We start from the raw sequence: 27,863 nt of genomic DNA, 5'->3' as shown, positions 1-27,863 counted from the left end.
GGCCACTGTACACAGGCTCAGGTTTCCAGACCTGAGGATGGATGGCTCCCTTATATCCTACTTAACTTGTACTGTTGAAAGTCAGCACCATTTCCCCACTTGGTGAATCGCACTTTTGTCTTGAATAAAAACAGGTCTGAGAGCGTGCCTGGCCAGCTCTCTCAGTAGCTACTGCTTGCTGAGGGGTGGGCTCATGACACAAGACTCGCCTTTCTCTGGTTCTGAAACACAGATGCGAGTGACTGGTTATGATGCACCTAAATGCTGTGTCTACACCATGGTTGTCAGAATAACCATAACACCAGGAGGAGGGGCACATACCACAGACATGCCACCTCTCATTCCTGTGTTCTCATCTTCATGGCGTAGTCCATAAAACAGAAGATGATGAAGAGCTAAGACCATAGAGTGGTAAGTTAGCAAAGTGTATCTGAGAAACTCTTGCGCTTTTGACAGTAATGTGTATTTCAGTATGGCTGACAGGACCAGCAAACTTAACTCAGAGCTGCCACCTCCTTCTGCTTTCCCTCTTTGGCACTAAGACTCGAAGACACTTCTCTAATGACATCTTCATACATGGAGACCACAGAACTGCCAGAGTGCTGCTGGATCCCTTATTCTGTCTGATGGGTACTAGGACAGAAAAGCTGGTGAAAGTCACAGCAGCTGCTTACACTGCTGTGTTCCCCTCATAAATGTAGGTGATGAGCTGACAGGCAATGTACACTTCAGTTGAGAACCCTCTCCCCCAAAGCAAGGAAACGCCAACACTTAGGAATGCGAGTTATTCAGACTATCTTTTAATGAATCCAACTTCCCAGTGTTAAAAAATCAGGGCACCAAAAGGTTTCCAAGCAGCCTTATTAACCAGTTGTATATTAATACAAGAAAATCACCTCAAAACAGCACACAAACACCACGACCCCCAGAGCACAATATAAAACAGTCCTCTAATAAATATAAATATTTAGTACATAAGAATGTGAAGTCGCATAAGCAGGTCTTTTTAGTTAGCTAATGTTCAGCTGCAAAGTTTACTTATTGCACACTGCACCAGTTTCCCCAATAAAACAGGCTTTGCTGTTCTCAGTCTTTACAACAGTAAAGTCAAACTCTTTCTGAAACCCAGTGTGTGCAGCATTTGAGTTAACCTGCTGTTACTGAGTACGCACAGCACTAACATACAATTTACAACAGTTCCCCAAAGCAGGAGGCCGTTCACACTCCTCTGAAGGCACAGTTTCCTACCATGGTAAATGTATTTATGTAGTTCTTATTTTAAAAAGACAAAGATGTACAGCATAGAAAAAGTATGAGACAGATTTACAACTTTCATGATTAGATACCACGGCGAGCCCTACCTGCTACTGACATCTGAAGAGTCACCACCCAGTTCCTGGAATGCATAGAGAACTCTGCTCGCCACTTGATAAGGCAGTTGGAGACACTGATACTTCACAGAGGACCAGTTAGCATCTTGGAGCTCACATAAGTAAAGGGCAGTGGGCAATATCAAGTCACTGCACTCACTCTCTTTCCGTTCTTTCAAAAGCGAAGGATTCTGGGGAATAGAAGTATTGGCTATTGTGGGAAGTATCCCCCAACCCCTAAAGCTATGCTATTCATTTCAGACACACTTCAAAATTGGACAATTTGAATTAAACCCAGCAAGTCTAAATCCAAAAGGACAATTTTAAGGCTAGAAAACACCTCAGATGATCACTGATCCCAAGGCATAAGGAATGTTCCACGAAGCACTTGAGAATCAACAGAGGAGCTTGAATCATCTGCAAATGTGAACTTTACAGTGTTTTGAAGTTGTCTTTGTTCGTGTGTGTCCCTGTGTAACATGCACGAGGGTGCCCTTGACAGTCAGAAGAGGGTGCTGGACCCCCTGGAGCTGGGGACACAGGTGTTGTGAACCACTATTGTGGGTGCTGGGGATTAAACTCTGGTCTTCTGCAAGACCAGCAAGTGCTCTTAACCTCCGAGTTACCTCTCTAGCCTGACCACCCAAGTTTTTTTTTGAAACAGTGTTTCAATGTAGCCCAGGCTATCCTTGAACTCACTATGTGGCGAGGGATCACCTGGAACTTCTGGTCTCCCTGTGTCGTCCTCTCAAGTGTTGGGATAGTAGGGGTGCACCACCAGCATTGTTTTATGCAGTGCTGGGATGGAACCCAGGGCTTGTATACACTAGGCAAACAACTCTACCAGCTGAGCTACACCTCCAGCCCTGAATTATATTTTTACAAAACACATTTTTCACTCACAAATTCTAATGAAACAGTATCACCAATGCATTTTCACATTTTCATATACTGACTTAAAAGCGATCACACTGTATAAAGTTTATATAAGAAAACCTGTATCAGTAAAACATAGCTTCTCTATAATGGGGTAGCATGTGTGTATGTACTCAGTGTGAACAGACTCTCAAAATTCACTTGGAAGTTCCACTGTAATGTTTGAAAACCACAAACACAATCTCAGTTTCTCAACAGGAACCTACAACAGTGTAAGACTTTCTCAAGGGCGTGGGGGCCATCACAGCTAAGGTGTGACAGACAACAGCACTGTGCTGCCCACATGCTCAGAGGACTACATAGCCATGTGGTATCCTGTCACCATCCTGTCATTACAGTGAGTAGACTATTGACGTCTTCAGTATTTGGGGGACAGAATCAAGTCAGATCTTTTTCTTTGAAAGGGATTTTATTTGAATATTCATTAAAATCTGAATCAAAAATTAATAAGCAGTTAACTTCAATTGTGTACATCTGTACTTAGGAAAACAGGAACAGTTGTGGCTTGCCAAAAATCAGTGAGATTTCTATGGAATGGTAAAATTTCTTAAAGGGGACTTATTTCATGCACTAGCTTTTTTATAGGCCGAACTGTTAACAATTTTCCTCTGTAAGCCACTGCCGGGGTCACTAAGGCTGCACTCCTGTTACTGTTCTCTCTCCAGACACTTGAATAGTGCAGAGAAGTGGGAAGAAAGCCAATGGAGGTGTGGATTTTGGGTTTTACAACTACATGGTAAATGTTTACCTGATCTTCCTCTTTTAATCTGAGAGATTTGAGACTATAGCCTCAGAAAGGCGTCTTTACCTAAAATAAATGCACTGTAGCTTAGGACTGGATGAGTCAATGTAACCTAGAAATATGAAATGTTGTTTCTATAAAGAAAAAAATTCCTGCAAACTTAAGCTACAAGGGCATCATGAAAAACCCAATGGACACTCATTCAAGTCTGGAGATGCATTTCTCCAACAGCCATGACTGTCCCTCCAATACAGTCCATTTTGAAGACAAAGTCTGACCCAGACAGTACTAATCCGTGTGCTGCAGCATGTCAACATAAAGAGTAGTTCCAGAACCCAAGGCCGAAAGTGACAGAAAATCTGGAAGCAACTGGGCCACAGCACTGAAGGATCCAGAATGAACCACAAGGGGGCAGAGCACACGCACCTCAGGTCCCAGCTGAGACATTCGTTTCAGTCATTTATCTCAGATGGCCCCAACTTTCAAGGCTCTAAAATTGAAACCCACTGAAAAGATGCCAGAGCAGTTCCCTCCCCGGGAAGCAGGGGTGTCAAGTATGGCTGCATCGGTAGCAAAGGCTCAAGAGCAACAGACCAGGTGGGCTGGAAGTACGGCTAAACAGTAGCAAACTGTAGCCCACCGTTCATGGAAGACATGGGAGTTTATTTAAGAATGGGACATATTATCAGAATAGCAAAAATAAAGAGGGTGGGGAAACTGATATTTCTGTGTGTGCCACACTGTCCCTACCCTCCTCCTCTATGACAACAGTGTATTTATAGTTCGGAATAACAACAGAAAGTCTTCCCCCAAGTCACGGCCTGTGGGGCTGGCCTGCCTCATCAGCCATGTTAAGAATATAGTTAGCCATGTCATCTTCAGTGGGCGCGTCTGACACCACCCACGATTCATTCGCTCCAGTCATCTGTAGGCGACAAATGGGGCAGTTCCTGTGTCGATCACTCCTGTCAGGGAAGTCCAAGCAAAACAAGTTTTTCTTTTCTTTTTTCTAAGAAAACAGGTTTGTTTGAAAAGTACATGGCTTTAAAAACACAAACGTAAAAGTGCACAGTGAAGAACTAATCTTGCTCTCACCCAACCTCTCATTCTCTTCCCAGGGTCATCGAGATGCCTACGAACTTCACCAGGGATAACTGAAAATGTCAATGTGTAGGAAATAAGCAAGTGTGTGTGCTCTCACTGACCTTGTACCCACAACTTATAAACCACTGTGCCAGTGTATGTAATCTTTCTTTCTTTTCTCCTTTGAGTAGCCTTGGTGGCTTGCCATCTTCCTGCTGCCAGCCTGCTCAGGGCTGGGACTGCGGCATGCTCCCACACACCCGACCGAGTTTACTCTCTGTTAGAAACATGTACTGTATGGCTATCTCAGAGAATCCAACCCATCTCCAGCAGAAGGATACCTAGGTCCCTCATCTTGTTTGCTACCACCAGCCAAAATCTTCAGTTCCTGTTTCTGCATCCTAATAAGTTTTCCTTAATAAGAATTCCTATGTATCCTAAGGGGAAGCCCTTCTTACCAGTGGAGAGTTAGTCAAAGTGTAAAATGTGTAAAGCTTAAATGTTGATTTTTAATTTAAGTGGAAACCACTGTGCCTTGGGACTCAGGTTTGCCCAGTGGTAGGCACACTTAGCAGAAAGGGTATCACTAATTATTATTCTGAGTAATTAAGGTCATTTTTTTAAAAGTTAGGGTCTCTATGTAGTCCTGGTTGGCACAGAACTTGAATTTTGAACTCACAAAGCTCTGTCTCAAAAAACAAACAAACAACAAAAAGCCTTTTTAAAATTTATGACTTCTTTTGGGAGTGAGATGGCAATTTCTTCAGAAACACCTGCAATATGACCTGGCCACCTGAGGTGGCCACCCAAGAAAAAGTCAAAATAGATGTCTATAGAAGTACTTGTCTACAAACAGAGAAGCCTTTGTCTGCCAATTATGTGCACTTACCACATGGTTAATCTCGAGCTGATTACGCTGAATGAAAGAGGCTGACAACAGAGAGAACGCTCTGTAAGGAGTTACTTTAAACGTCTAGCAAATGCAAAGTACTCTTAGCCAATGAAAGCAGTTAACAGCTGCCCAAGGGCCAGGCTTCAGGCAATTCTGGGAGTGATGGGTTTGCTCTTCGTGGTGTGACAGCTCTCTCGAGTGTGCACATAAATTAAAGCATTTATATTTAGATACATGCAGCTTACTGCGAGTCACAAATTCTCCTAAATGTTCCATTATCTTGTAAGAAAATGACTTTAATTAGCTGACCTAATATCCCTCCAGATCCCACAGTTGAGGATTTGGTTCCTCCACACACATATAGAGAATTATGGGGTGGGGTGGGGTGCAAAAAAGAAAACTGATTCTAGATCCAAATCAGGCACCAAGACTCTTAAAGTAAATGTGTCAAAACCATGTTGTGTCCCTACAGTTCATGAGCATTAAGTGTAAAATCACTGAACCAGGGGCAGGATACCACAGAGGACTACGCAGAGGACTAGAGCGCAGAGCTCTCATGGCTAGCACTGAAGTGTTTGTACTTCCAGTTGTTTATTCCCAGCCCCAGCTGACCTCTGCTATCCCCAGGGGCAGTGGATAACTCACCATTTATCAATACACTTCTGACAGAAGCTGTGAGCACAGGGCAGGATGAGGTCAGCTCGGCCGTCCATGCAGATACAACACTCCTCCTCATCGGTCAGCTGCTTCACCCTGAGTGTGACAACTGAGCTGCACAATGACAGTCTCTGTGCACATGCTTTCTACTTTGTCTCACTGCCCTAAAAAGCACCAGTAAACACCCACAGTATAAATCACAGCATGACTTACACGCAGAGCGAAGGGTCAGACCAAAATTAACATCTTTTGAGCATAGCAAATATATTAGGGAAGAAACACAAAGTTTCTGAAGACTGTAAAGGACAAGCCTGTGCAGGTTAAAGAACGCTAAATCTAAACAAAAACTGCACATCTAGGTCTTTCTGAAATAGTTAAGCCCACCTTAGGCACACTGAATTCACATACAGGAAATGAACCAGCATATAATTTATTTGCCATAAAGGCCACTCAGATAGCTCACCATCAGGGCCCTACAGTGGCACTGACAGTATTGGAGGAGGAGAAAGGTGGCAGCAGGGACCTCAGTATCCGATGCCAGAGACAACACAGAAGGGCTGTAGCACAGCTCTGACCTAGGGAGCTCGGGAGGGAACCTTCTACTCTGATGCTTGTAGCCAGCACCACAGGAGCCCTGCTCCTTTGCACATGGAGTTCAGTCAATTCCAACTCCAGTAGCTCGGCTTAAAACACTCATTTCCTGCTCAAAAAACTAACTTCTGCCTCAATTAAATGATTTAAAAACTACATACAGCTGTTCCATGGTTAGTCACCCCATAGGTTGGTTTTTAAATACGATGTTTCCAAAGTGACTTTCAGTGTCTTCTTCTCTGTGCTCTCCCGTGTTTTAAACTGAGTGTTTCAAAGCATAGCTCTGCTGGCCCAAGGGTAGGAGCTGCGTCTGACATAATCTCCTCTCCCTGCTGTATTTACAGCACAGCATGAAAGTCAGCAATGACACTCGGAATTTGTTGACCTGAACATAATATAAATAAATGTCAAATGTATAGCATGCAGAGTATGTGCCAAGTAAAGTAAATACTTTTGAAAATGCGAGGAAAAACTCACAGGGCTTGGACAGAGAACTAGGAGCATAAAGTAAGCCATGGAGACATAAAGAAAACATGAAACCTCTGTGTGTGTGTGTGTGTGTGTGTGTGTGTGTGTGTGTGTGTGTGTGTGTGTGTGTGTGTGTGTAAGGCTGCATGATGCTCAGGAGTTATATAAAAGACAATCTATTTTTTAATGTCAAAACACTAACTCTGAATTTACTCTTAGCAGGAAAACTAGAAGCAGCCAGAGGATACAGGACTTCAGGAGAGTTAACAGAGTGGAGAGCAAGGGGCAGTCTACAGAGAGGGGAACCAAGTAGAACGCAGTCTCACAGTGCTCTGAGAGACAGTGGCTGGTTTAAGGAGCACTACAACAAACACACCATTAGGGTGAGGTAACACATTAATGTTTGCTTCGGTAATGGAGAACAGCATGCCCATGAATTGAAATGGTGAAATGGGTAATAACCTATATGCATAAGGATCTGATATTTGTATTCACACATACATTTGTGTATATACACATATACACAATATATAAGTCACATTAGACATATCAACATTTATATACATATCTGACATTTTAATAATTTTTCAGATCCACTGACAGCATTTCTGCTATTGGCTTCAAATCTTCACCTGAGGGTGTCAGCAATAGAGAATACAACAGACTCCCCTAAGAGTGACAAAATATTCTGACAGGAAAGTTTCAGAGTTAGGAGCAGATGGCTATAAAAGACAGCACTATAGTCAGAGAAAAATGAGACACAGAGACTGCTGGAGGAAGCTAGCTTTCTAGTAGTACAGACAGGACAGTCTCTAGGGTATGGAGAACCACGTGAACAAAGGCTGAGATACTCGCGAAAGCACAGCTCAACGGGAATTTGAGTAGTTTTCAAACATTTGAAGAGGGGCAGAAAAGATCAGACTTATTTGGTGGAATTCCAGAGGGCCTGGCTTCTGCACTCAAGGGCCTTCTAATGCTCTACTAATAATGGTGACAGGTAACTTGCCCACACAAGTGTGGGCATTATGTGCTGGGCATTCTGTGTGTTAACTTCACTTAACTGCTGGACAGTCCTCTAGGGCACATACCATAGCTCTCATCCTCTTGAAAAGGTGAGGAACTGATGAAAGAGGAGTGAAGGTTCAAGCATAGGCCAATCAGTGTTAGGGTCTTTGCTGTGCTGCCTCCCGAGGGCCAGACTACTCTGAGGCAAAAGACCTCAGATAGCTAAAGCTGTCTGGGTGTGAAGAAGGTTGCTTCTTTGAGGCAGTATCTCACAGAGCTGTGGGGGGGGGGGGCTAGTAGCATGCAACTTTTAAGTACAAGCTGGTTTCCATTTGGTGAACTATGGCTCAGACTTGATAGGCAGAGCACAGACAGAGCAGCTCCTGGGATCAGCAGCATCGGACGGAGTACCACAGAGCTGGCCAATCTCCAACTCCTCCTCCAAACCACTAAGCTTCAATGGGCTAAACATGAACCTTAGCTGGGTCAACTTCTTGTCATGCACTTATTCTTCTAAGCTTGCTTCCTCATCTGATCAGCAGCTGTATTCCTGGGAGTTACTGTTAGGATTTAATGAACTGTAAGTACTCCACAAACACTAGCCATAGGGCTATGCATCCAACATGAAGCAAAACTGTAGAAGGCCCCCAGACTCTCCTTCTTGAAAGTCCTTTTTCTATAACCTGGGTACCAGGGTACCACTGGAGGCTCACAACACATGAAGCCATGTGCTGGCACTGCTTTCCTTGTCTTTAAGAGTCACACTTTCACCTCCTTCCTGAAGATGACAACTGGAACCGTTTACTTGCTGTGGGGTAGCTACAGAGGCAAGAAAAAACTACTCTCAGCTTTCAAAACACTTAGAAAAGGATCACCACTCCAAAGTCAGACAAGGAAAGAGCAGAAAAATCAGACCTCTGGCTCTGAATGGACTTTGCACAATAAAGCCACTAAAGCCTAAACACTGCTACAGCCCTGTGAACTTGCACAGCAGGCTGGTAACACAGCCCACTAGTAAACCTAACAGGGAAGTCAGACGGAAAATACAATAGCACGGCACGTGGACACCAGTTGATTATGAGTGAAAATGCAACTGAGCAACAGAGAGAAACTCCTGTCAGACACACTCCTGTCTCTAGAAGGACACAGTTGCTGCAGACTCTACACCACACTACCCAGTGTCACAGTAAGACAGAATGTTAACATGCCTGGGAACACAGGGGCCTTTTTCCAATGGGGTATCCACAGATTTATGAGACCTGAGTGAACAAGCACTGCCACGGCAAACTCCAGCTGACGTCACTTCCTCCTGTTACACAGCGGCCATACATGCACCACTGCTTTTCTTCTCTGACTAGACACCAAGGCCTGAAGACAACATTTAAAAACTTAACTTCCAATTAAATAATTTCTGAAATGATTCTGCCAGATTCTTGTACCTACTTTTATGAAGGGCTTTGAGGTTAAAAATCTGTAGGGCATCAGTATCTCCTGTCTAAATGTAAGAGACAGAGAGTGGATTCCCGGACACTGAGCTGACAAACATTCCCTGCTGGGAGCCACCTTAATCTGGGACTGAGATGAATGGAAGGACAGACTACCTAAAACTGATCTGCCTATGACAGGCCGAGGCAGCAGAACCGACGGTGTCACAGAGCGCTAGGGGAATGTACTGTGATCTCAGCACTTTGCCTATTCACTCAGCTGTAGCTCACACACCTGCCCATCCACAGACTGGCCTGACAAGATGTTACAGAGGATGGGTTCCCATCGGGCTCTTCAGGGGTGGAGCTCTGAGCCAAGACTCCAGCAGCTTGACTTGTGATGTCTTTATAGAGCTGGATAAACTGGTATAAATTCATGATCCGCGAAGCTTCCACAATGCCGCTGCTTTTGTTAATCTAGAAACACAAAGGGAGAGGGGAACACAGACACACAGCGGTCAAATATCCTGGGGAACAGAACTTTACAGTGAGCGATATACCTAGGAAAATAAGAGTCTAAACAAAAGAACATACATGTTTTCTTCAGTTGTGTGGTTCATCAGAGAACTTACTAAATTTTCCTGTCTGACATCCAAAATAACCTTTCAAGTCTGATCGAGTACAGGCCTGTCTGGAGTTGACAATATCAGGTGACTTTCCCAGAGTTGAGACATAAATTTCAGAGATTATTATTGAAAAATTTCACTTTGGTTTTTTTTAAAGATTTATTTATTCTATTTATGTCAGTACACTGTTGCTGTCTTCAGACACACCAGAAGAGGGCATCAGATCCTATTACAGGTGGTTGGGAGCCACCATGTGGGTGCTGGGAATGGAACTCAGGACCTCTGGAAGAGCAGTCAGTGCTCTTAACCACTGAGCCATCTCTCCAGCCCCACTTTGATGTTTTAATTAATTATTTTTTGAGGTATGAGCTTGCTATGTTACTCAGGCTGGCCCAGAACTGGATGTCCCCCTCAGCCTCCTGAGTGTTAGCATTACAGGCGTGTACTATCATTCCAAGCTAATACTCTTTTCTTTTTCTTTATTCACTTTACATCTGAACCACAGCCCTCCTCCTTCCTCTCTTCCAAATCCCTGCCCCCATTTCTTCCTCCCGTTGGGTACTACTCTACCCTGGGGCATCTCGTCCCAGTAGGATTATGTGCATCCTCTCCCACTGAGGCCCAACCAGGCAGTCCAGGTAGGGGAAGGCTATCCAATGGCAGGGAACAGAGACCAAGACAGCCTGGCTCCACTTGTTAGGGGACTCACGTGAAGACCTAAGTGCACATTTGCTACAAATGTGCAGGGGGTCTAGGTCCAGCTCCTGCATTGCAAGCTAATGATTTTTAATAAAGGACTTTTTTATGCTATTCTGTGACAACTGAAAGGATGATAATAACTACTTCTTCTTCCTCCTCTTCCTCCTCCTCCATTTCCTCCTCGTGTGTGCATGGGTGTGTAAAGGTCAGAGGTTAGCCTTGGCTATCATTCCTCAAGACACTGTAATGTCTGACTGAAGTTCTCTTACTTGGCCTGGAACTTGACTGTCTGTAGCAGTTGACTATGATTTGCCTTGTGCTCTAGCAGAGACATGGTTTTGCCAGCTGCAGATAGCTTCTGCGATAATGTGATGTTTGGAATTCTGGGAACTTTTCAGAGGGAACACAGATATAGAGCCCAGAAAGGCGGGGTGGGTGTTGGTTGTTTAGGGAGGTTGGCTGCAGTTTGTTGGTTGCTGTGGTCAAAGAAGATAGATTCAGAGATTTCCTAATTCCTCTCTCTCTCTTCTATCCTTCTTTCTCTCCTATCTTGTGTAAGGGGGTGAAACCGGGAGGTGGGGTTGGCAGTAAAGGAGGGGAAAAAGAAGAACCCACAAAATAGCAAAGATCAGGTACAAAGAACAAATAAAACAATGCAGGAGACTACAGAAGCTTTTGGAATAAGCCTTCAGAGCTGAGGAGAGTGAGCCAGTGTTCTTCTGAAACTGCACAATACAGAAGAAGTAAAGTGTGTAAGTAAAGTCGTTTATACAAGGATCTTATTAGTGAAGTGGGTCATACAATAACTGTTCTAATAACACACTTTCTGTATTTACCGAGTGTCCACAATGCAGTATTACAGTCATGATGGACAATGCTCTAGGGACTAAAGACACAGTGTGCAAAACACAGAACCCCCTGCTAGATGCAAGCTTCAGGATAGGGAGAAAAGCACAGACAGGGTCATGGAGTCAGGTAAGGCAGGGAGGGAGGATGCCAAGCGGGCAGGAAGGTCTCAAGGTGAGAGAAACATTTAAGAACTAGAAAAGATACTGGAATGAGTCACATATGCCACCTGGAGATGTGAGCTAAAAATCAGTGTGGAAGGTAAATCGGGGAGAGGGAAGCTGAGGGTCAAGGAAGGCCTTGAGGTAAAGGGGACATGTAAGAACTAGAAGAGGCAGAGAGTAACTCACACATGCTACCTGAGGGTCCAGTACTACAGCTGCAGTACTCGGTAGTGTAAAGGTTGTGGAGCATATATGCAGCTGGTGAGAGGCACAAGGAATCCAACAAGGAGCTGGAAGTGGGTGAGACAGGGAAAGGTTAGAAGGTGAGGTGCTGATGAAATACAGAATTTTGCTGATCTCAACAACGACTTTGACTTTTATTCTGAGCACACAGAAAGCCATTGGAATGCTCTGATCAAAAAGAAACATGAACAACTTCACACCTCCACTAGGATGAGGAATGGTTGCTGTGCTGAGAATACAGAGGGATGCCAGGGAGAGCATGGATGTAACCGGAATGAACACCCTTGGTGAGAAGTGATGGTCACCATGAACAAAGTGAGAGAGGGGCAGGCATGGAGAGAACATCTGGATTCTGAACATAGGTTGTCTGGAGCACTAAAGGAAGAAAGACGGCTGCAAGGTCTTAGTTTATGCAAAGATGTACAAGACACGCACTTCATGAAGACCTGTCTGTGTGCACGTGTGTGAAGGGCAGAGGTCAACCTTAGGCGTTAACCTCAACTGCTTGCTCCTCGGAACACCTTCTACCTCCTTTTTGACACAGGGTTCTGTGTAGCTTGGAACTTATTAACTGGACTAAGCTGGCTGACCAGGGAGCCCTAGGTGTCCTCCTGTCTCTGCCTCCCCAGTGCTGAGATTACACCACTATACCTGGCTTTTTTTCTCAACTGTGGGTTCTGGGAATTGAACTCAAGTCTTCATGCTTGCCTGGCAAGGGTTTTGCTGACCAAACTCTTCACAGTCCTCTCATGACGTTTTCTTTTCTTTCTTTAATATAGTGAGGAGGTTTTCTTTAAATAAATTTAAAGATTTATCATTCATTCATTCATTCATTCATTCATTCATTCAATGTATGTGAGTACACTGTAGCTGTCTTCAGACACACCAGAAGAGGGCATCAGATCCCATTACAGATGTTGTGAGCCACCATGTAGTTGCTGGGAATTGAACTCAGGACCTGTGGAAGAGCAGCCAATGCCCTTAACCCCTGAGTCATCTTTCCAGACCGCATGAATTTTTCTGAATAGTCACTTCAGTACATAAGTTTGGGAGTTTTAAATATTTAATTTGTATCAGTGTTTTGCCTGCATGTATGTATGTGCACCACATGTGTGCTTGATGCCTGAGGAGCTCAGAAGAGGCCATCAGATTCCCAGGAAGCAGAGTTACAGATGGTTGTAAGCTACCATTTGGGTGCTGGGAATTGAACTCAGGTCCTCTGCAAGAGCACTGAGTATTCTTAATTGCTGAGTCATCTCTCCAGGCCCCTCAGCACATAATTTTTAATTAATCTAATAACTTTTCTAGTGTCATACCCACAAAACAACCCAGCCAAACATAATTTAAGGTTTTTTAAAAAACGAACTCAATATTCTGAGTATAGTTAAACAGTACAGAGACAGACAGGAGAGGTCTTAGGATAAACTCAGAGGTTAAAGCACAGATGTTGATAAAGGATCATAAATGGGCAGCTCCCAGGCCAAGTGTGGCAAATGCGCACTTGTACACTCAGCACCCGGGCAGTGAGGCAGAGAACTGAGTTTCAGGACACTTAGGCTACATGGTGAGACCATTAATTCTAAAAAGCAATTTTGAGCAAGAGAAGAAGTGTAGCACTTTCAGTCTCAAGTCATTTTCCCACATTAGACTCACTTGTTCTCAGCTAAATATTGGCTTTGCAAAAAAATTTTTTATTTATCTATCAGTTTCCCCTTCCCCCCCAAAACAAAATGCAAAAGAAGACTCTAATAGCCTCTGTCTTTAATATCTGTATTTTTCTATTTAGAATCTTATTTTAAGAAAGTTTTAATACAGTATAGTAATTTAAACTAGACAATACAGCAATATAATGAAAGTTTGGGGGAAAAAGAATTTGCTTAATACTAACACCAAACGTTAACTTTGTATTGAAAGGAGCAACAGGAAGCCTGATACCCTTGTAATATGGTAATTTTCTACAGGTGATAAAGGTCTCTTCCTTGTAAACTGGCATTCTATGAAATAATTTAGGTAGCATGTGTATCAATTCAAGGAAAGCCTTTGCCCTGGCCATGCAAAGGAGGATGGACGCCTCTTCAGCAGGATTTTGTCACAGAACAAGCTGCTGGACGCAAAGCACAGCACTCCAGCCATGACACATAACTGCAAGGAGCAGTGCCTGCCCGGGCTGAAGAGACCGTTGTACTCTCAGTGTTGCTATGTTCCCTATGAATCCGAGAGCTACTGGAACTTAGAAGAGGAAGAGAATTTCTGGGAAGGGAGACCACAGATGAGATAGTATCTGAGACGGGGCTGGGGAGATCAAGTTTGAACATGCGAGAGTGACTATTTCCACTTTAGTTGCTGGTATGCCTGCTTTTATTCTAGCATTCTCCACTCCCTAAAATGTCTGAGGAGTCAATCCTGGTTAGTCTGATCCAAAACAATCATTCTTTCCACGAATAAGAGAGGGGTGGGTATAAGTGGATATTGGGGCTTGGGGATTTAGCTCAGTGGTAGAGAGCTTGCCTAGCAAGCACAAGGCCCTGGGTTTGGTCCTCAGTTCCATTAAAAAAAAAAGTAAATATTGACCACTGGGTTATAGAGATCTGCTGACCCTGTGGCCAGCGCTGGAACTCTGGAACCAGGATATCAGAATTTGCTGACACATGAAAAAATAAATGGCTTTTGTTTACACTCGTTTAGAAGTTCAATGTGACTTGTAGCTGATGACCCTCACAAGTGACAGAAGGAATAGACATCAGAGTTGAGGCAACTCAGTGAACAGAGGGTGTGCGCTGTAAAAGTTAACACTTCCACTTCACACTGGTGGGCATGCAGAGTGCAAGAAGGAAGAGAGAATAAAGCAGAAACAGTTGTGTGCTAGGGGCCAGGACTGCCACCAACAGGAGCAACGGAGGTGTGTAGGCAGGAGGACTAGAGTCAGTGTTAAGCAGGTTGGTGATTCCCCAGGCACAGAAACTACAACATGGAGGCGTTGGTTTGGGGGTGTGGAGATTAGCAGAGTCTGTGGCAGAAGGAACAGGGGCCTGAACAGTGAGCCATTTCCTTAAGGACATGGCATTGCCTGCATTCTGGGTTCCTGGTGTAACTGCTCACATATCTACTTGAATCGACTAGAAGTAAAACACAGCAGAAGTGAAACTGGCAACCCACTAGGGCAATGTGACAGACTCTCCAGGTAACTCTAGAGTCTGGACTAAAATTTACTTTCAGTATATTATCTCATTCATTCTAGTGATATATGCATATATTATATATATTATCATATATATATCATAAAAAGGTTTTTCCTGCTTTAATTAATGAAATACAGTATTCTTAAGTCATCTTCTAAGATAATGCTAACTCTCAGACTACCTTTTATCCTTCAGGATTTGCTTAACAATAGTAGACTCATCCATGTCTGTAAACAGAGTACTGTCATGTATATAATGTTTTCAGACGGTCAGTGGGTCAGTGACTCACCCGGGGAGGGGGAGTCTGACTGGTCAGGAATGGACCTCCAGGCACTCACAACTGTGTAACTTATGGCTGGTATGGCTTATCTCACCTTTAGAAGAAGGGCTGAGACCGAAGGAGAATAAAACTCATTTCTCTCAAAGGCCTGTGGCTAAGAATTGCTATTCTAATTAGCTGCGAGCAGGAGGCTTTCCTTCTGCAACAGCTTTCGTGACATTTTAGCAGTTATCTACAGTACAAAACTAAATATAAGATAGCACGTTCCTCCTAAAAGATCCACTTCATAACTCAAGGAATGTAATCCAATGTTCTCAAGGCAGGGATCTCCTGAGATAACCCATCCTTAGTGTCATCTCAGAGCTAACTGCAGTGTCCTCCACAGGCTCCACAGCAAGCTAAGCGCCAGAGACAGGTGGAGGGTGGGCATAATTTGACCGCCACTTCCTCTGACTACAATAATCTCTGTGACGTGGCAATTAAACAACAGAGAGTCAAACAGCTACAGGATCAAACGATGCTGTGAGATAGCTCAGTAAAGTGGCAGCCACACAGGAATGAAGACCCAAGCTCAATTACTCAGTAACAACCTAAAATCTGAGTATAATGGCATGTTGTATGTAGGCCCAGTGCTGGAGGAGCAGAGGTAAGCAGATCCTGGGCATGGGGCGGGGTACATCCTGCCAGTCTAGACAGATCAGCAAGAGAGCTTCAGGGTCTGTGAGAGACCCTGTCTCTAAAAAAGAAGTGAAGAGTGACAGAGAGGCAGACACCAGATGTTGACCTCTGGCCTCGACCATGATGTACACATGCATATATAGACTACCACACATAACACACACACACACACACACACACACACACAAACACACACACACACACACACACACACACACACCCTCCATTTATTTACAAAATCTATTATATTATTAAATGTCCCTCTAACTACCAAAGCAGTATAAGCTCTGAAACAGAAGACTACCCATCTTACCTTGGTACAGACCACCCGTACGACCACTTTCCAAAAGGCAGAAGAATCAGACCCAGGTTGTACCTCAAAGAGAAGATGCTTTTCCTGACCAGCAGCTATCTTAGCAGTTCTGAAAGAGGCAAGCACAATTGTTATTTTTATGAGAAGATAGCAGAGCTCTGAAACCAGACTCAAGAAACCCTTTCCAGCAGGGAAGGAAACTGGAAGCCAGAGACAGCAGAAGAGGTCATAATAAATAGACTCCTATGGCACAGGAACAGAGAATGTTCTGTACACACTCAGTTTCTGACGTTTGTAAAGTCAAAAGCTCTGTGGAATACTCATCTCCATATCTACCTTTCAGTGGTCTTTGAGTGTCTAAAAACTGTTTTAAAAAGTTAGTCCAAGGCTGGGCATGGTGCACTTGACAGAGAGAAGGACGGAGGGTCAGGAGGTCAAGGCGGTTGATGCTAGCCTGGGCCACATGAGGTCTGCCTAAAAGAAAACAAGCAAGAGCCAACAGCCCGAGAGACCTGGGCTTTAAGCGGAAGTTTGTGGCTCAGCGTTAAACAAATGCTGACCAAATGCACACAGCCCTGAGGAATACCATATTCTTGCTGGAGTTGTTACATAACATACCTTTTGAAAAGCTTTTTTAAATTAATTAATTAATGTTCATTTATATGACTACACTACAGCTCTTTTCAGATACACACGGCAGAAGAGTACAGGGGATACCTTTGCAGATGGCTGTGAGCCACCATGTGGTTGCTGGGGAATGGACCTCTGGAAGGGCAGTCAGTGCTCTTAACCTCTGAGCCATCTCTCCAGCCCTTCGCAAGCTTTATTTACCTAAACATTAAACATTAATTAGAAATGCCAAATCCTGTAAATATTGTCCAAATTCAGCCTTACTTAGAAATCCCTGAGCTTGCAGGGTGAGGCTGGGAGTTGAGAGTCTTGAAAAGCTTTAAATTCATAGTAATTTTGGACTTGGCCAGGTAAAACAAATACTCTGTGGTACTAAGTATAGTTCTCCTGCCCTTTCCTCATGAAGTGGTTACAAGCCACACTAGCATAAAGACCACACAACACTTTCAGTATCTTGTGATCAACACCAACTACGATCGATCTGAAGACCCAAGACTGCAGCTCCCTTTGTTACTGCTGACTGCTCTCTGAACACTGGCAGGACAACTGCAAATAGTAAGTGCTGTCCAGCTAAGCAGAGCAACTGGCCTCAGTCAGTCAAGGGAAATAACTCAGCTGTGCCAACTTCCTGTTGTTTCCTGGATGCCAAGCCACATCTCTGTAGGACTGGCTTCATGGATGGAGGGCAGCAGACAGCACTGTACCTATGAAATGCTCAACTGTAGCCCATGGAATGCGTTTCAAGCTACAGTGCTGGCCTTGCTTAACACACAGACACTGGCAAGAGCTAAGCTTTGTTTCTCAACACTATTAGAACAGAAACAAAACAAAAAAGAAGCCCATCCAAAAAAAAACAAACAAAAAACCCAAACCAAAAACCAAAAAAACCAAACCAAACAAACAAACAAACAAAACCCCTCAAATATCCTGTGCCAAATTAGTAAAAGGAATATATTTTTACTGTTACCCAATAATTTAGCACACAGGTGATATCGCAGGACACAGCTTTTTTTCTAGAACCTTTAGATCAATAAGCAAAATTTCATCAAATAGTATGAGTTTACATATATAAATTTAAGTACTAAAGGATGGCAAATGTTATTAAATTCCTAGGAGTTGGAACACTGTATGGGAGAAATGGCCCAGTGCTCAGTGAGGCCCTTGCCATCAAGCCTGACCACCTAACTTCAATACCTGGGATGCTCATGGTAAGAAAACAAATTCTGGCACATTACCTTCTGATCTCTACATGTGCACTGCCCCCATAAATAAATAAACTTTTTTTTAAAAGCTGGAATAAGAATAAGGTACCCAATTCTTCTGATACTACTATATTCTCGGTCCTGTTTTACTCCTTACAAATATGATCTCAGAAACAAGCTATTTTCTTTAATAAGTAAAATCCAGTGTTCTTAAAAGAAAGCAATTCCTGATAAAACCTTAAGACTGTCCTTTAGTCTTCATAACTGACTGAAAATAACCCAGCGATGTTCATAAAGGAAGTACGCTCTTCTTACCTAACATGCTTCATATCGTTAGTATGTCCTTCATGCCATAGATGCCTCTGGAGCCGGTGCACACATGTCACCGCGTGCTATCAATAGTGACTACACTACTACAAGATTGTACACCGTGTCCTGGGCTTTGAGGGGATTGAATATGAAGTAATGTAGGGAATGGAAGAAACTTCCAATCCAGAGACGGGTGGGCGTGTCATCAATACCTGAGTAATCAATTAAAATGGTTAATTAGTTAAAATGCTCAAACCCTTGGCACAGTGCTTTGTCTATATTATGTGCTCAGTGATGAGTGGTTAGACTAAGGAGACCAGAGAGAACCTTTAAGATTTTACTTAAGGGGGCTGGAAGGATGGCTTGGTGGTTAAAAGCACTGACTGCTCCTCCAGGTGACCTCGGTTCAATTTCCAGCATCCACATGACAGCTTATAATGGTCTGTAACTCCATTCCTAGTGGATCTGGTGCACTTTTTTTTCTGGCTTCTACAGGCACCAGGCATGCATGTGGTAAACAAACATATGCAGGCAAAAACTCATCCACATAAAAAAAAAATACAAATATTTTAAAAGTATTATTTAAAATATCTTAGACAAGTTTTAATAAACTCCCAAAGAGACAGAAGACTGATACAGAATAAAGAAAAGTAGAAGTAGGTGCTATGAGAGGAAGGTTTAAGAGGAAAAAGTGTCACCCACCCAGCCACAACGGGAACAAACGAGCACTACTGAGAAAGCATAGGGAGCTGAGGCCCTTCAAGGGCAAAAGCTCTTTGTATTTTTAAAAGCTTTTATATAGAACAGCATAAAAACTGAGGTTAAATCTATAAAGAAAGACTAAGTTCAAGGTGGAGAAATTTGCACTTTATCCTAGAAAGAATTTCACTCAGGAGAGTTGAAAAGATTTAAAAGTGACCCTTCACTTTCTGTGTATGTTAGTAAATAAACAGGCGGCCACACACAGTCGTGCACTGGGATGCTTCCTTTAGTGACTGAGTGGCAAATTCTCTTCTGTTCATGTGCTCCTTTAAGTGCAAGTACTTTTACACAACAGTCAAGTAGTCTCAGTACACAATGGCTGAGCATTTTAGAATTGCTTCCCTATTTGTCCCCTATTGTTGCCTAGATACTACAGATCATATAAGTTCCTCCCACCCCTCTGTTCCCTTTCCACATGTTAGAACAGCTACACTGAAGTCTACTTAGAGCACAGTCAATGTAGTACTTTCTAACCTATGCTAAAAAGCTCCTCCCCCCACATCAGTGCCCGTGGTTACCTCCTGCAGTCATGACAAATAGGGGCATATGAAGGGAAAACAGAATGAAGAAGCAAGTCTTACACATCATTGAGTTCAGCAACTCTCCCAAGAAATTCTTCATAAGTTAAGGAGCCACTTTCTCGAACCAAGGTGACATGTTTTGCTACTTTTTCTGGTAACTTGTTAATAACCAACTGCGTCTGATCGGAAATTTGCTGTCCCATGGTGAAATGATGTCTTTCAGAATTCAGAAAGTTTTGTTTCACATAGTTTCTGTTAAATACAAAGCAAACGTTATTTTACATAAATATAAAAAACACCAATATACTCTTTGTCCTAATTAGGGTTACTATTGCTGTGATGAAAACTCCATGACCAAAAGCAACTTGGGAGCAAAGAGTTTATTAGGCTTACATTTCTTTATCACTGTTCATCACTGAAGGAGTCAGGACAGGAACTCACTGAAGGAGACAGGGCAGGAACCTGGAGGCAGGAGCTGATGCAGAGGCCATGAAGGGGTGCTGCTCATGGGCTTGCTCCCCATGGCTTGCCCATCTGCTTTCTTATAGAACCCAGGACCACTAGCCCTGGGTGGCCCCACTCACAATGGTCTGGGCCTTCTCCCACTGACTACCAATTAAGAAGACAAACTAGAGGCTTGCCTACAACCCCATCTATAGAAGTAATTTCTCAGATGAGGTTCCCCCTTCTCAGATGACTTTAGCTTGGGTAAAGTTGACATAAAAATATCTAGTTCACTCATCCTTCAAAAAGCAAAGAAAAACTACAAGTACCTGAAGAGGGGGATTCAGTCCACTCAAATGAATCTGACATACAATGTATTTAAATAGTTTTTCAGAATCATATAGCTAAATGACTTAAGATATTAGCAGAGTGATAGGACACACACACACACACACACACACACACACACCATACACACATACACACCATATAGCCACGGTGGGGGCAGGGTATAGTCAAGTGACTGAATTTTCCTAAGAACTGTCTACTATATGTCACACTCCAAACTAAATGCTCTCCGTGTATGACATCATTTATTATTCACAGCATCCTATAGGGTAGATGCATTTTTTTGTATCCTTATTCTATTAGTAAAGAAATGGTTAAGTCCACGGAATGAGACAGATGTGAACTTTGAACTCCCACCTCAAGAAATTCCATTTCATTTACCATAAAAAAATCTTTTACTTTTACTCAAATTAACACCTTTACCACATAAAACAATAGTTAACAATTACATAGAAAAGAATTTAAGCAAAACGCTTGCTTTATTGCCTAATAAAAAACGACTATAGGGGTTGGGGACTTAGCTCAGTGGTAGAGCGCTTGCCTAGGAAGCGCAAGGCCCTGGGTTCGATCCCCAGCTCCGAAAAAAAAGAACAAAAAAAAAAAAAAAAAAAAACCAAAACAAAACAAAAAAAAGACTATAGCTTTAGGAATAATACAAATACAGGGCTGGCGAGGAGGCAAAGGACTCGCTGCCAAGGCTGACAACTTGAGTTCTATCCGCAGGACTCACAAGATGGAGAGAGAACCAACTCTTGAACGTTGTCCTCTGACCTCCACATATGCACTGTAGCATGTGCAGCCCTAGACACATGTACACATACACACAAGACAAATAAACATTTAAAAACATGACTTCAAAGTATATGACCATAAATGTGTGTCACTTTCAGTATTAAAACTTAATCCACTGTTTGAGGGTTATTTAAAAGTTATTTTAAATATAGTATATAAATATAGTATAACTATACTCAAATTAAAATTCCCCCATTACTATTTTGGGGGACTACTAAAATCTAATCTATGAAGGCAAAAGATTACATTTTAAGCATGTCCAAGTGTAACAGATGAGTACCAAGTATATCCAACAGGAACCATTAAGATTCCCAGCTTAAAGCAGGTGTCCCGCAAGTTCACCTTAGTGGTCCCTGGGTAGCACAAACTGATGACATCAATACTGTTGGATTCCATTCTACTCTAAGCAAGGACAGTTTACAAACAAAAATTCCCTAATGCCCAAAACCTTACAAAAAAGGAAAAACAAAACCTGTAAAAAGTAGGATATGGCAAGAAAATCCTCTCAAGAAAAGCAGTAACTTCACGCTTAAGGAATATAGATATTTAAATGATATGCTATCTTTACTGTTCATGCTCTCATTCATATGTATGGAAATATCATGAGTAAATGTCTACAGACCTGCAGGAAATGACTGTCATAGCTGGTCTTTTAAGAATTATGTTTATCTGGGTGGTGTACATCTGTGGTCTCAGTATCTGGGAGGCAGAGGCAGGTGACACGCAACACGGTTGGGGGAAGGGCAATAGTCACACAAATAAGTATCTAATTACCAAACAAGAAGCACTAAACCGAACAGGCACAGGGCGCCTGGAAAGCCTGGAAGAGGGTGAAAGACACTGGTCCTGAGTTGGAAAAGAAATTCTGGGCAAACACCTGAGTTCAGAAACAGTCTGGGTTTGTAACAGTCAGGGCATGGTTGAGGGTATTTTAGGCAGAGGTCTCCAAAAGCATCTGAGAGAGGTAGAGTGTAGTGCCTTTGAAGGAAATAAAACACACTGGGGTTACTTAGAGAAGGGAGATATTGACATCAAGACAAAAAACAAAATCAAGATGGATATTTAAGATTTTTTTTTTCAGATAACTGAGAAAAAGAAGACAAGATGAGGCATGCTTGCCCGACCTGGCTGACTGGAACTAGAATGGATGAACCATGTCTACTGAATAAAGACTCAGAGACTTGCTAAGTCTATAAATACAGCAAGGTATTAACTCTTGAACATGTTCTGAAAAGCTGATTGCACAAAAGCGCCAAGGTAAGATGTGCTTTAAAGCATTGCAGAAACAGGAGGCCTGAGGTTTTAGATTAAAATAACATTGTAACAGGTCTAGCAAAGATGTCAAAATAATTCTAAACTCCTGCTAGAAGCAGATGTCTACAGCAAGGAGCCTCCCACTCTGTGTTAAACTGGAGGATGTTTGTTTGATTGATTGATTTTCAGCTCAAGGCAGTCACACCTTTAAAAGAGTAGAACATATTCAAGACATGGGTCTAGAAACAGAAACGAGGCAACTTACTATGGCTGAGTACAACTAGGTAATGACCTGGGCAGCACAAACGCCTGTTCAAATATCTGATGAGCTGTCACACGGAAGAGGAAGTGGATTTTTACATGCGTACAAAGGGCAGATTAGCCAATAAGTACAGAAGTCCAGACTTACTGTAAGGATGCCCTACCACACAGCAATGGGGAGGGCTGCTGGAGCATACAGGAACTTCTCAGTGACACAATATGAAAAGGTTAAAAACTGCAAGTTCATCTAATGAGCAGCACAGTGAGTTTTCCAGGTGCAAAGTGGAGGCACTGACTTCTAATCCAGCGATTCTCAATCCCAAAAGAACATCAGAAAGCACAGATATTTCCATGATTTTAATCGGTATCAAAAACAGTTATGAAGTAGCAAACACAGTTTTATGGTTGTGGACATCAGAGCATAAGGAAGTGTATCTAAGGGTCACAGCATTAGCAAAGCTGAGAATCACTGCACTCAAGATGAAGCTTAGCTTCCTTGAGCTTTGCTGTATCAGCTTCATACAGTCAGACTCTAATGGCCAGCCTAAAACTTCAACTCCATCTACTTTACCTAACAGAGTAAACTAGGCTTCTGAAATGGTCTCAATACTTAACGGAACTCATGACACTGAATCAGAATTTGTAGGGAGATAACAGTCCCCTCCTTTACTTTTGGATCTCCAGCTGTTCCCAAGATCAACTGAAATAAACAGGAGAAAACTATACACATTGTATGGGGAAGTCTCCACAAGAAAAATAAGGCTCTAACTAGGACCCAGGGCACAGGCTAAGACAAGCAAATTGTGGAAAGATGACAAGATGACAAGACAATAGAGTTGAGGCTAGGGCTCTGCAGCAAAGTAGTGAGGATCACGTTACTCAGGAAAGTTTGTTCTGATTTCTCTTGGCTTTGAGACCTATCTCTGTAAGATGTCTTCCTTTCTCCTGGTAAAAGGCAGGTACTTTTGCATGACTGCTTCACCTCCCTCTTTAAGAAAAAGAAAGGTCCCAGTATACTTCTTTTATCTGCTGCTTCAAAAAGTATTTGTACCTTAAAAGACTTCTTATGCCAAAGTATCTTATTTTAATACCCTACACTGCTCATCAAAACACATCTGAAAAGAAGCTTTTGCTGTTTCTTGAATTAGAAAATGTTGCATTGTCTCCCTAGTACCCTAACTTTGAACGGCAAGGTTTACAGTATGAGGCAGCATACTGTTTCCCTGTAATTACATTCAATATCCAGAAAACTGATTCAGTGACTCATGCCTACCTGAGGGTACAGTATGAGGGTGTTCACACTGGCTAGGAGGGAAGACCCTGCATTTACCCAGTATTAACCAATTTCATCACTAGTGTGAAAATATGATTCTTTATATGTAATACGGAGTCACTAACATGAGTATCCACCAAAGCATTCTGCTGAAACCACCCTTCGGTCGCCAGCCTTTTCAGCATTGCTCTGTGCAGATCTATATGTTGTTATCACAGCATGTGCCACTCAGTGAAGTCGCTGGCTCACTTCCCCCGTGAGTTCTTCAGGAGACTCACCTGTGCTCCTGCTTCTAGGTAGTAGTCAATATGGAAATACTTTTATCATTCTTCTAGTATTCGTTTATTAGCTCAGTCATCCACACTAATATGACATAGAAATTAAAATTATATTTATGGATAAAATTGTGAAAACTTATCCCTGACCAATATGTATGTATGTGTGTGTGTGTGTGTATGGAAATCTTCACAACAAAGTATCTCTCTTGAAATCACAGAACAGTAGTATTGTTTACAGACATAATATGCAAACCCCTGGCAATAAATTTCAGTAAAATACAAGTCTGTGGTCAAGATTCCTCAAAGAGCTGTGACCTCTTCCAGCAAGAAAGAGATGTGCTTCCCAAGAGCAGCCTGAGGATTTTCTAAGAGCTGGATTCCAAGAATATGCCACATTCTTCAGTGGGTGGCATATACAGTTAACCGCTTCTTTTTCTAACAAATGAGTTGTTGTGGTTCAAGTGTTCCTTATGAGAATGTAACAAATGCATCACTAATAATTCTCGCACAGGAACTCCCTAAAAGCGTGAAACATAAGCCATTCAGAAATGACATAGAGGGAAACTGAGACCATCAAAGTGCAAGATGACTGGGCGAGGCTGGAGAGTTCCGCTGGGAAACTGTGTCCAGGAAGCACCAGGCCCTCAGTTCTATCCCTGAGCCCACGTGAAGACAGCTTAGCAGCACACTTGTGATCCCAGTGCTGGGAAGGCAGAGACAGGAGGATCCCTGGGACTTGCTGGTCCTAGGTGTAGTCTATCTAGACCCAAGGCTGACTCTGGTATCACTCCAGATGACTAGCTGACAATGACTGCAGTATCAAAGACACATTTGAAATTTGTTACATTTTGTAACATCTTCAATCTCAGTAATACATACTAAGTTCTACAACTGGGACTCATGGGACACTACTTACCTTATTATTCATTATTTACACAAACTCTAAATTTACAAAGAGATATCAGCTGTTGAAACTAACACAGATATTCAATGATTAGGCTGGTCAGTCAGTATAGAATCTAGAATTCCTGTTCTGGGGCCAAAGGTATTAAGGAAGAGAAATAAAACTAATAAAACTAAAGAAATCTTAGAGGGAGGGGGGAGGGGGGAGAAAAATCTATAAACAAATAGAGTACTGGTTAATTGCTGGAATTTTAATAACACCAGTATGTTTAGCAAGTACATTTCCGACTTAGAAAAAATATATTCTCTTTGCACCTTCTCTACCTTTTTAGAAAGAAAAATCAACTTCCTCTAGTTAAGAGGATTTAGATATATTAAAAGAATATAGACCATATATGTCCTTTATATATATGGTTCCCTTATGCCAAATGACAAAGACAACATAGTCTTGAAAAACATGATTATATTAAGGAGGAAAATAAACAGAAACTGAAACCAGCCAACACGAAAGAGGGAAAACAAAATCCATGCAACTTTTGAGGGTTCTGAATTCAGAAGGAATTACTTCTCAAAGACAACTATCAGGACCATTGGGCAGGTGGCAGTACTCACAGCCCTTCATTCTGAAGGATGAACTTCATTTTATAGCAAGCTTGATGAGGAGGATGTGAAAAGATCATCTTAGTTTGATTAATAAGGATTAAAAGCAACTGGGAGTGTTGCTGGGGCTACATGTCTATCAGTATAAGGACGTGAAATGCTGGTTATCAGGAAATGGGGCTGGGTCAGAATATGAAGGCACACTGCCATTTATTTAACAGGTAGGTTGGGGACAAATTACAACAATAGTAACCCCACATTTTGCAAAGAAACTGCACACAGAAGGCAACGTACCCTACAATTATGATTAGCAAGGAAACTGTTTTTTTAAATGTCAGTTCTCAAGGTAGCAATTAGCTTGACAAGCAAAGGCCCAGGTGCACTGCCAGGGCGGGTTTAGTAGGAGGGTTACAGGCCCTGGTTTTCCCCTCAGAAGCCTTTGCCCTGTGGTCACCCCCGCCCCCCCCACCCCTCGGCCCCTCCTTGGCGCACCTTCTCCGCTAACCAACAGCTAAACTGCTCAGGGCACCAGCGCCAAGATTCAAAACAGCTTGAGTTGGTCCCTGAAACCTCTCAGCACCAACGCGAAGGCGGACCCAGAGCATCCACCCGCCCCTGGAATCGGTGCCCAAAGCCCGCAACCGAGGCCCTGAATAGAGGGGCCTAGTTCCCCCGAAAGCCCGGCTACACACCCTGGTGCTGCCCGGGCCTCTACTCCCTGCTCCAGGCCCTTGGAGGGGCTGAGAAGGGACACGACAAAGGGGCGGCGCTGGAAGGCTCACCCTGTTCAAGGCATCGCTCTCCCCGCGCCAGCGACGCCGCCTTGGCCGCTGCTTAGCTAAACCCGCTAGGCGGCAGCGCCGCGGCCAGCAAACCAGTCGCACCTCAGTGACGTAAGGCCACGCCCTCACGTGTTGCCTGGAGATGGAGCTCCACCCACCTGCTGGCGTTGGAGGTTTCTGTGCCTCAAGGCTGCTGACACACACACATGCAGGCAAAATATTCACATACATAAAAATCAATAAAATAAAATTATTTTGTAAAAAAGGCAAAAAAAGTCACAGGCTTCGGAAAAGCAAAATATATTTAACCAAGGACTTCTAATTAGAACACACAATTCTTACCCCTTAAAAAAACAAAACAAAACAAAACAAAAACCCCAAGTGTTTTAAATGGCCAAAGACTGGACAAGTCTTCTAGATTTGTGGATAGCAAATAAGCACATGAAATGATGTCTGATATCGTTATGCAAATTAGAAGGAAAATTAATACCTCAGTGGCTAAAGTGAAAAGAACTGTATTAAATATTGACAAAGATGCTGATCAACTGGAATTATAAATTGTCTGTTGGGGATGTAAAACAATATAATCATTGTGGAAAGAGAATGTAGCCATTTCTTAAAACCTAACCACAAACATCCCAACCACATAATCCAGTCATCCTGCTTCTAGAATACATCCACATGAAGACTAGTACCCCAATATCAGATACCTGCTGTGGTGTGAATGAAAATGGTCCCCATGGGCCCCCAGGGAGTGGCACTATTAGGAAGTGTGGCCCTATTGGAATAGATAAGGCTTGTTGGAGAAAATTTGTCACTGGGTGGGCTTTGAGGTTTCAGACGCTCAAGCCAGGCCCAGTGAAACTCTCCCTTCACACTGCCCGCTGATCCAGATGTAGAACTCCCAGCTACCTCTGCAGCACCATGTCTGCCTGTGTGTTGCCGTGCTTCCCGCCATGACTATTATGGACGAAACTGCTGACCTCCAAGTCAGCCCTGATTAATTGTTTTCCTTTATAAGAGTTTCTGTGGTCACGGTGTCTCTTCATAGCAATAGAGATCCTAAGACACATATTAACCAGTGAATGGAAAACAACTGAGGTAAAGCCACTCAATGGGATATTGCTCAGCAGTAATGAAGAATACACGACTGACACACTTAACAATGTGGAGGACCTGAAATATTTAGGCCGAAAGAAGATGGACCTTCCAAAGAATTCTAGAACAGCCCCTGCCCCCCAGGAACCTTAAGTGACAAAATCAGATCAGTGGTTGCTCGGAGGACAGTGTCAGGCAGGAAACACTACA

At 42.9% G+C, this 27,863-nt stretch overlaps 1 protein-coding gene across 2 annotated transcripts; it reads right to left on the bottom strand.

The window, feature by feature from the left end:
- Positions 1-778: 778 nt before the first annotated feature.
- Rnf141 (ring finger protein 141) lies at positions 779-26,672 on the bottom strand. Of its 2 annotated transcripts, none has more exons than XM_032892905.1 (6): positions 26,556-26,672; positions 19,681-19,872; positions 16,197-16,305; positions 9,464-9,645; positions 5,669-5,776; positions 779-4,013 (listed from the first exon to the last, which is right to left on the bottom strand). In XM_032892905.1, the coding sequence occupies exons 2-6, from the start codon at positions 19,821-19,823 to the stop codon at positions 3,863-3,865; spliced, it is 693 nt and encodes a 230-aa protein (XP_032748796.1). In that variant the 5' UTR covers positions 19,824-19,872; positions 26,556-26,672; the 3' UTR covers positions 779-3,862. The 2 variants fall into 2 exon arrangements, with proteins under 2 accessions (XP_032748796.1, XP_032748797.1); XM_032892906.1 differs by lacking the exon at positions 26,556-26,672 and adding an exon at positions 26,466-26,488.
- Between the last annotated feature and the right edge of the window lie 1,191 nt (positions 26,673-27,863).

Source organism: Rattus rattus, chromosome 2, assembly GCF_011064425.1.
Source record: "Rattus rattus isolate New Zealand chromosome 2, Rrattus_CSIRO_v1, whole genome shotgun sequence".
NCBI lineage: Eukaryota > Metazoa > Chordata > Mammalia > Rodentia > Muridae > Rattus > Rattus rattus.
The sequence above is the reverse complement of the archived record's forward strand: the minus strand, read 5'-3'. Positions and strand labels throughout refer to the sequence as shown.

Coding starts and splice junctions, on each gene's coding strand:
- Rnf141 (XM_032892905.1), bottom strand. CDS start 19,823: ATGGGACAGCAAATTTCCGATCAGACGCAGTTGGTTATTAACAAGTTA. Junction 9,646..16,196: donor TACGGGTGGTCTGTACCAAG/GTAAGATGGGTA, acceptor TTGTGTTTCTAG/ATTAACAAAAGCAGCGGCAT. Junction 4,014..5,668: donor CAGAAGTGTATTGATAAATG/GTGAGTTATCCA, acceptor CTTCCCTGACAG/GAGTGATCGACACAGGAACT.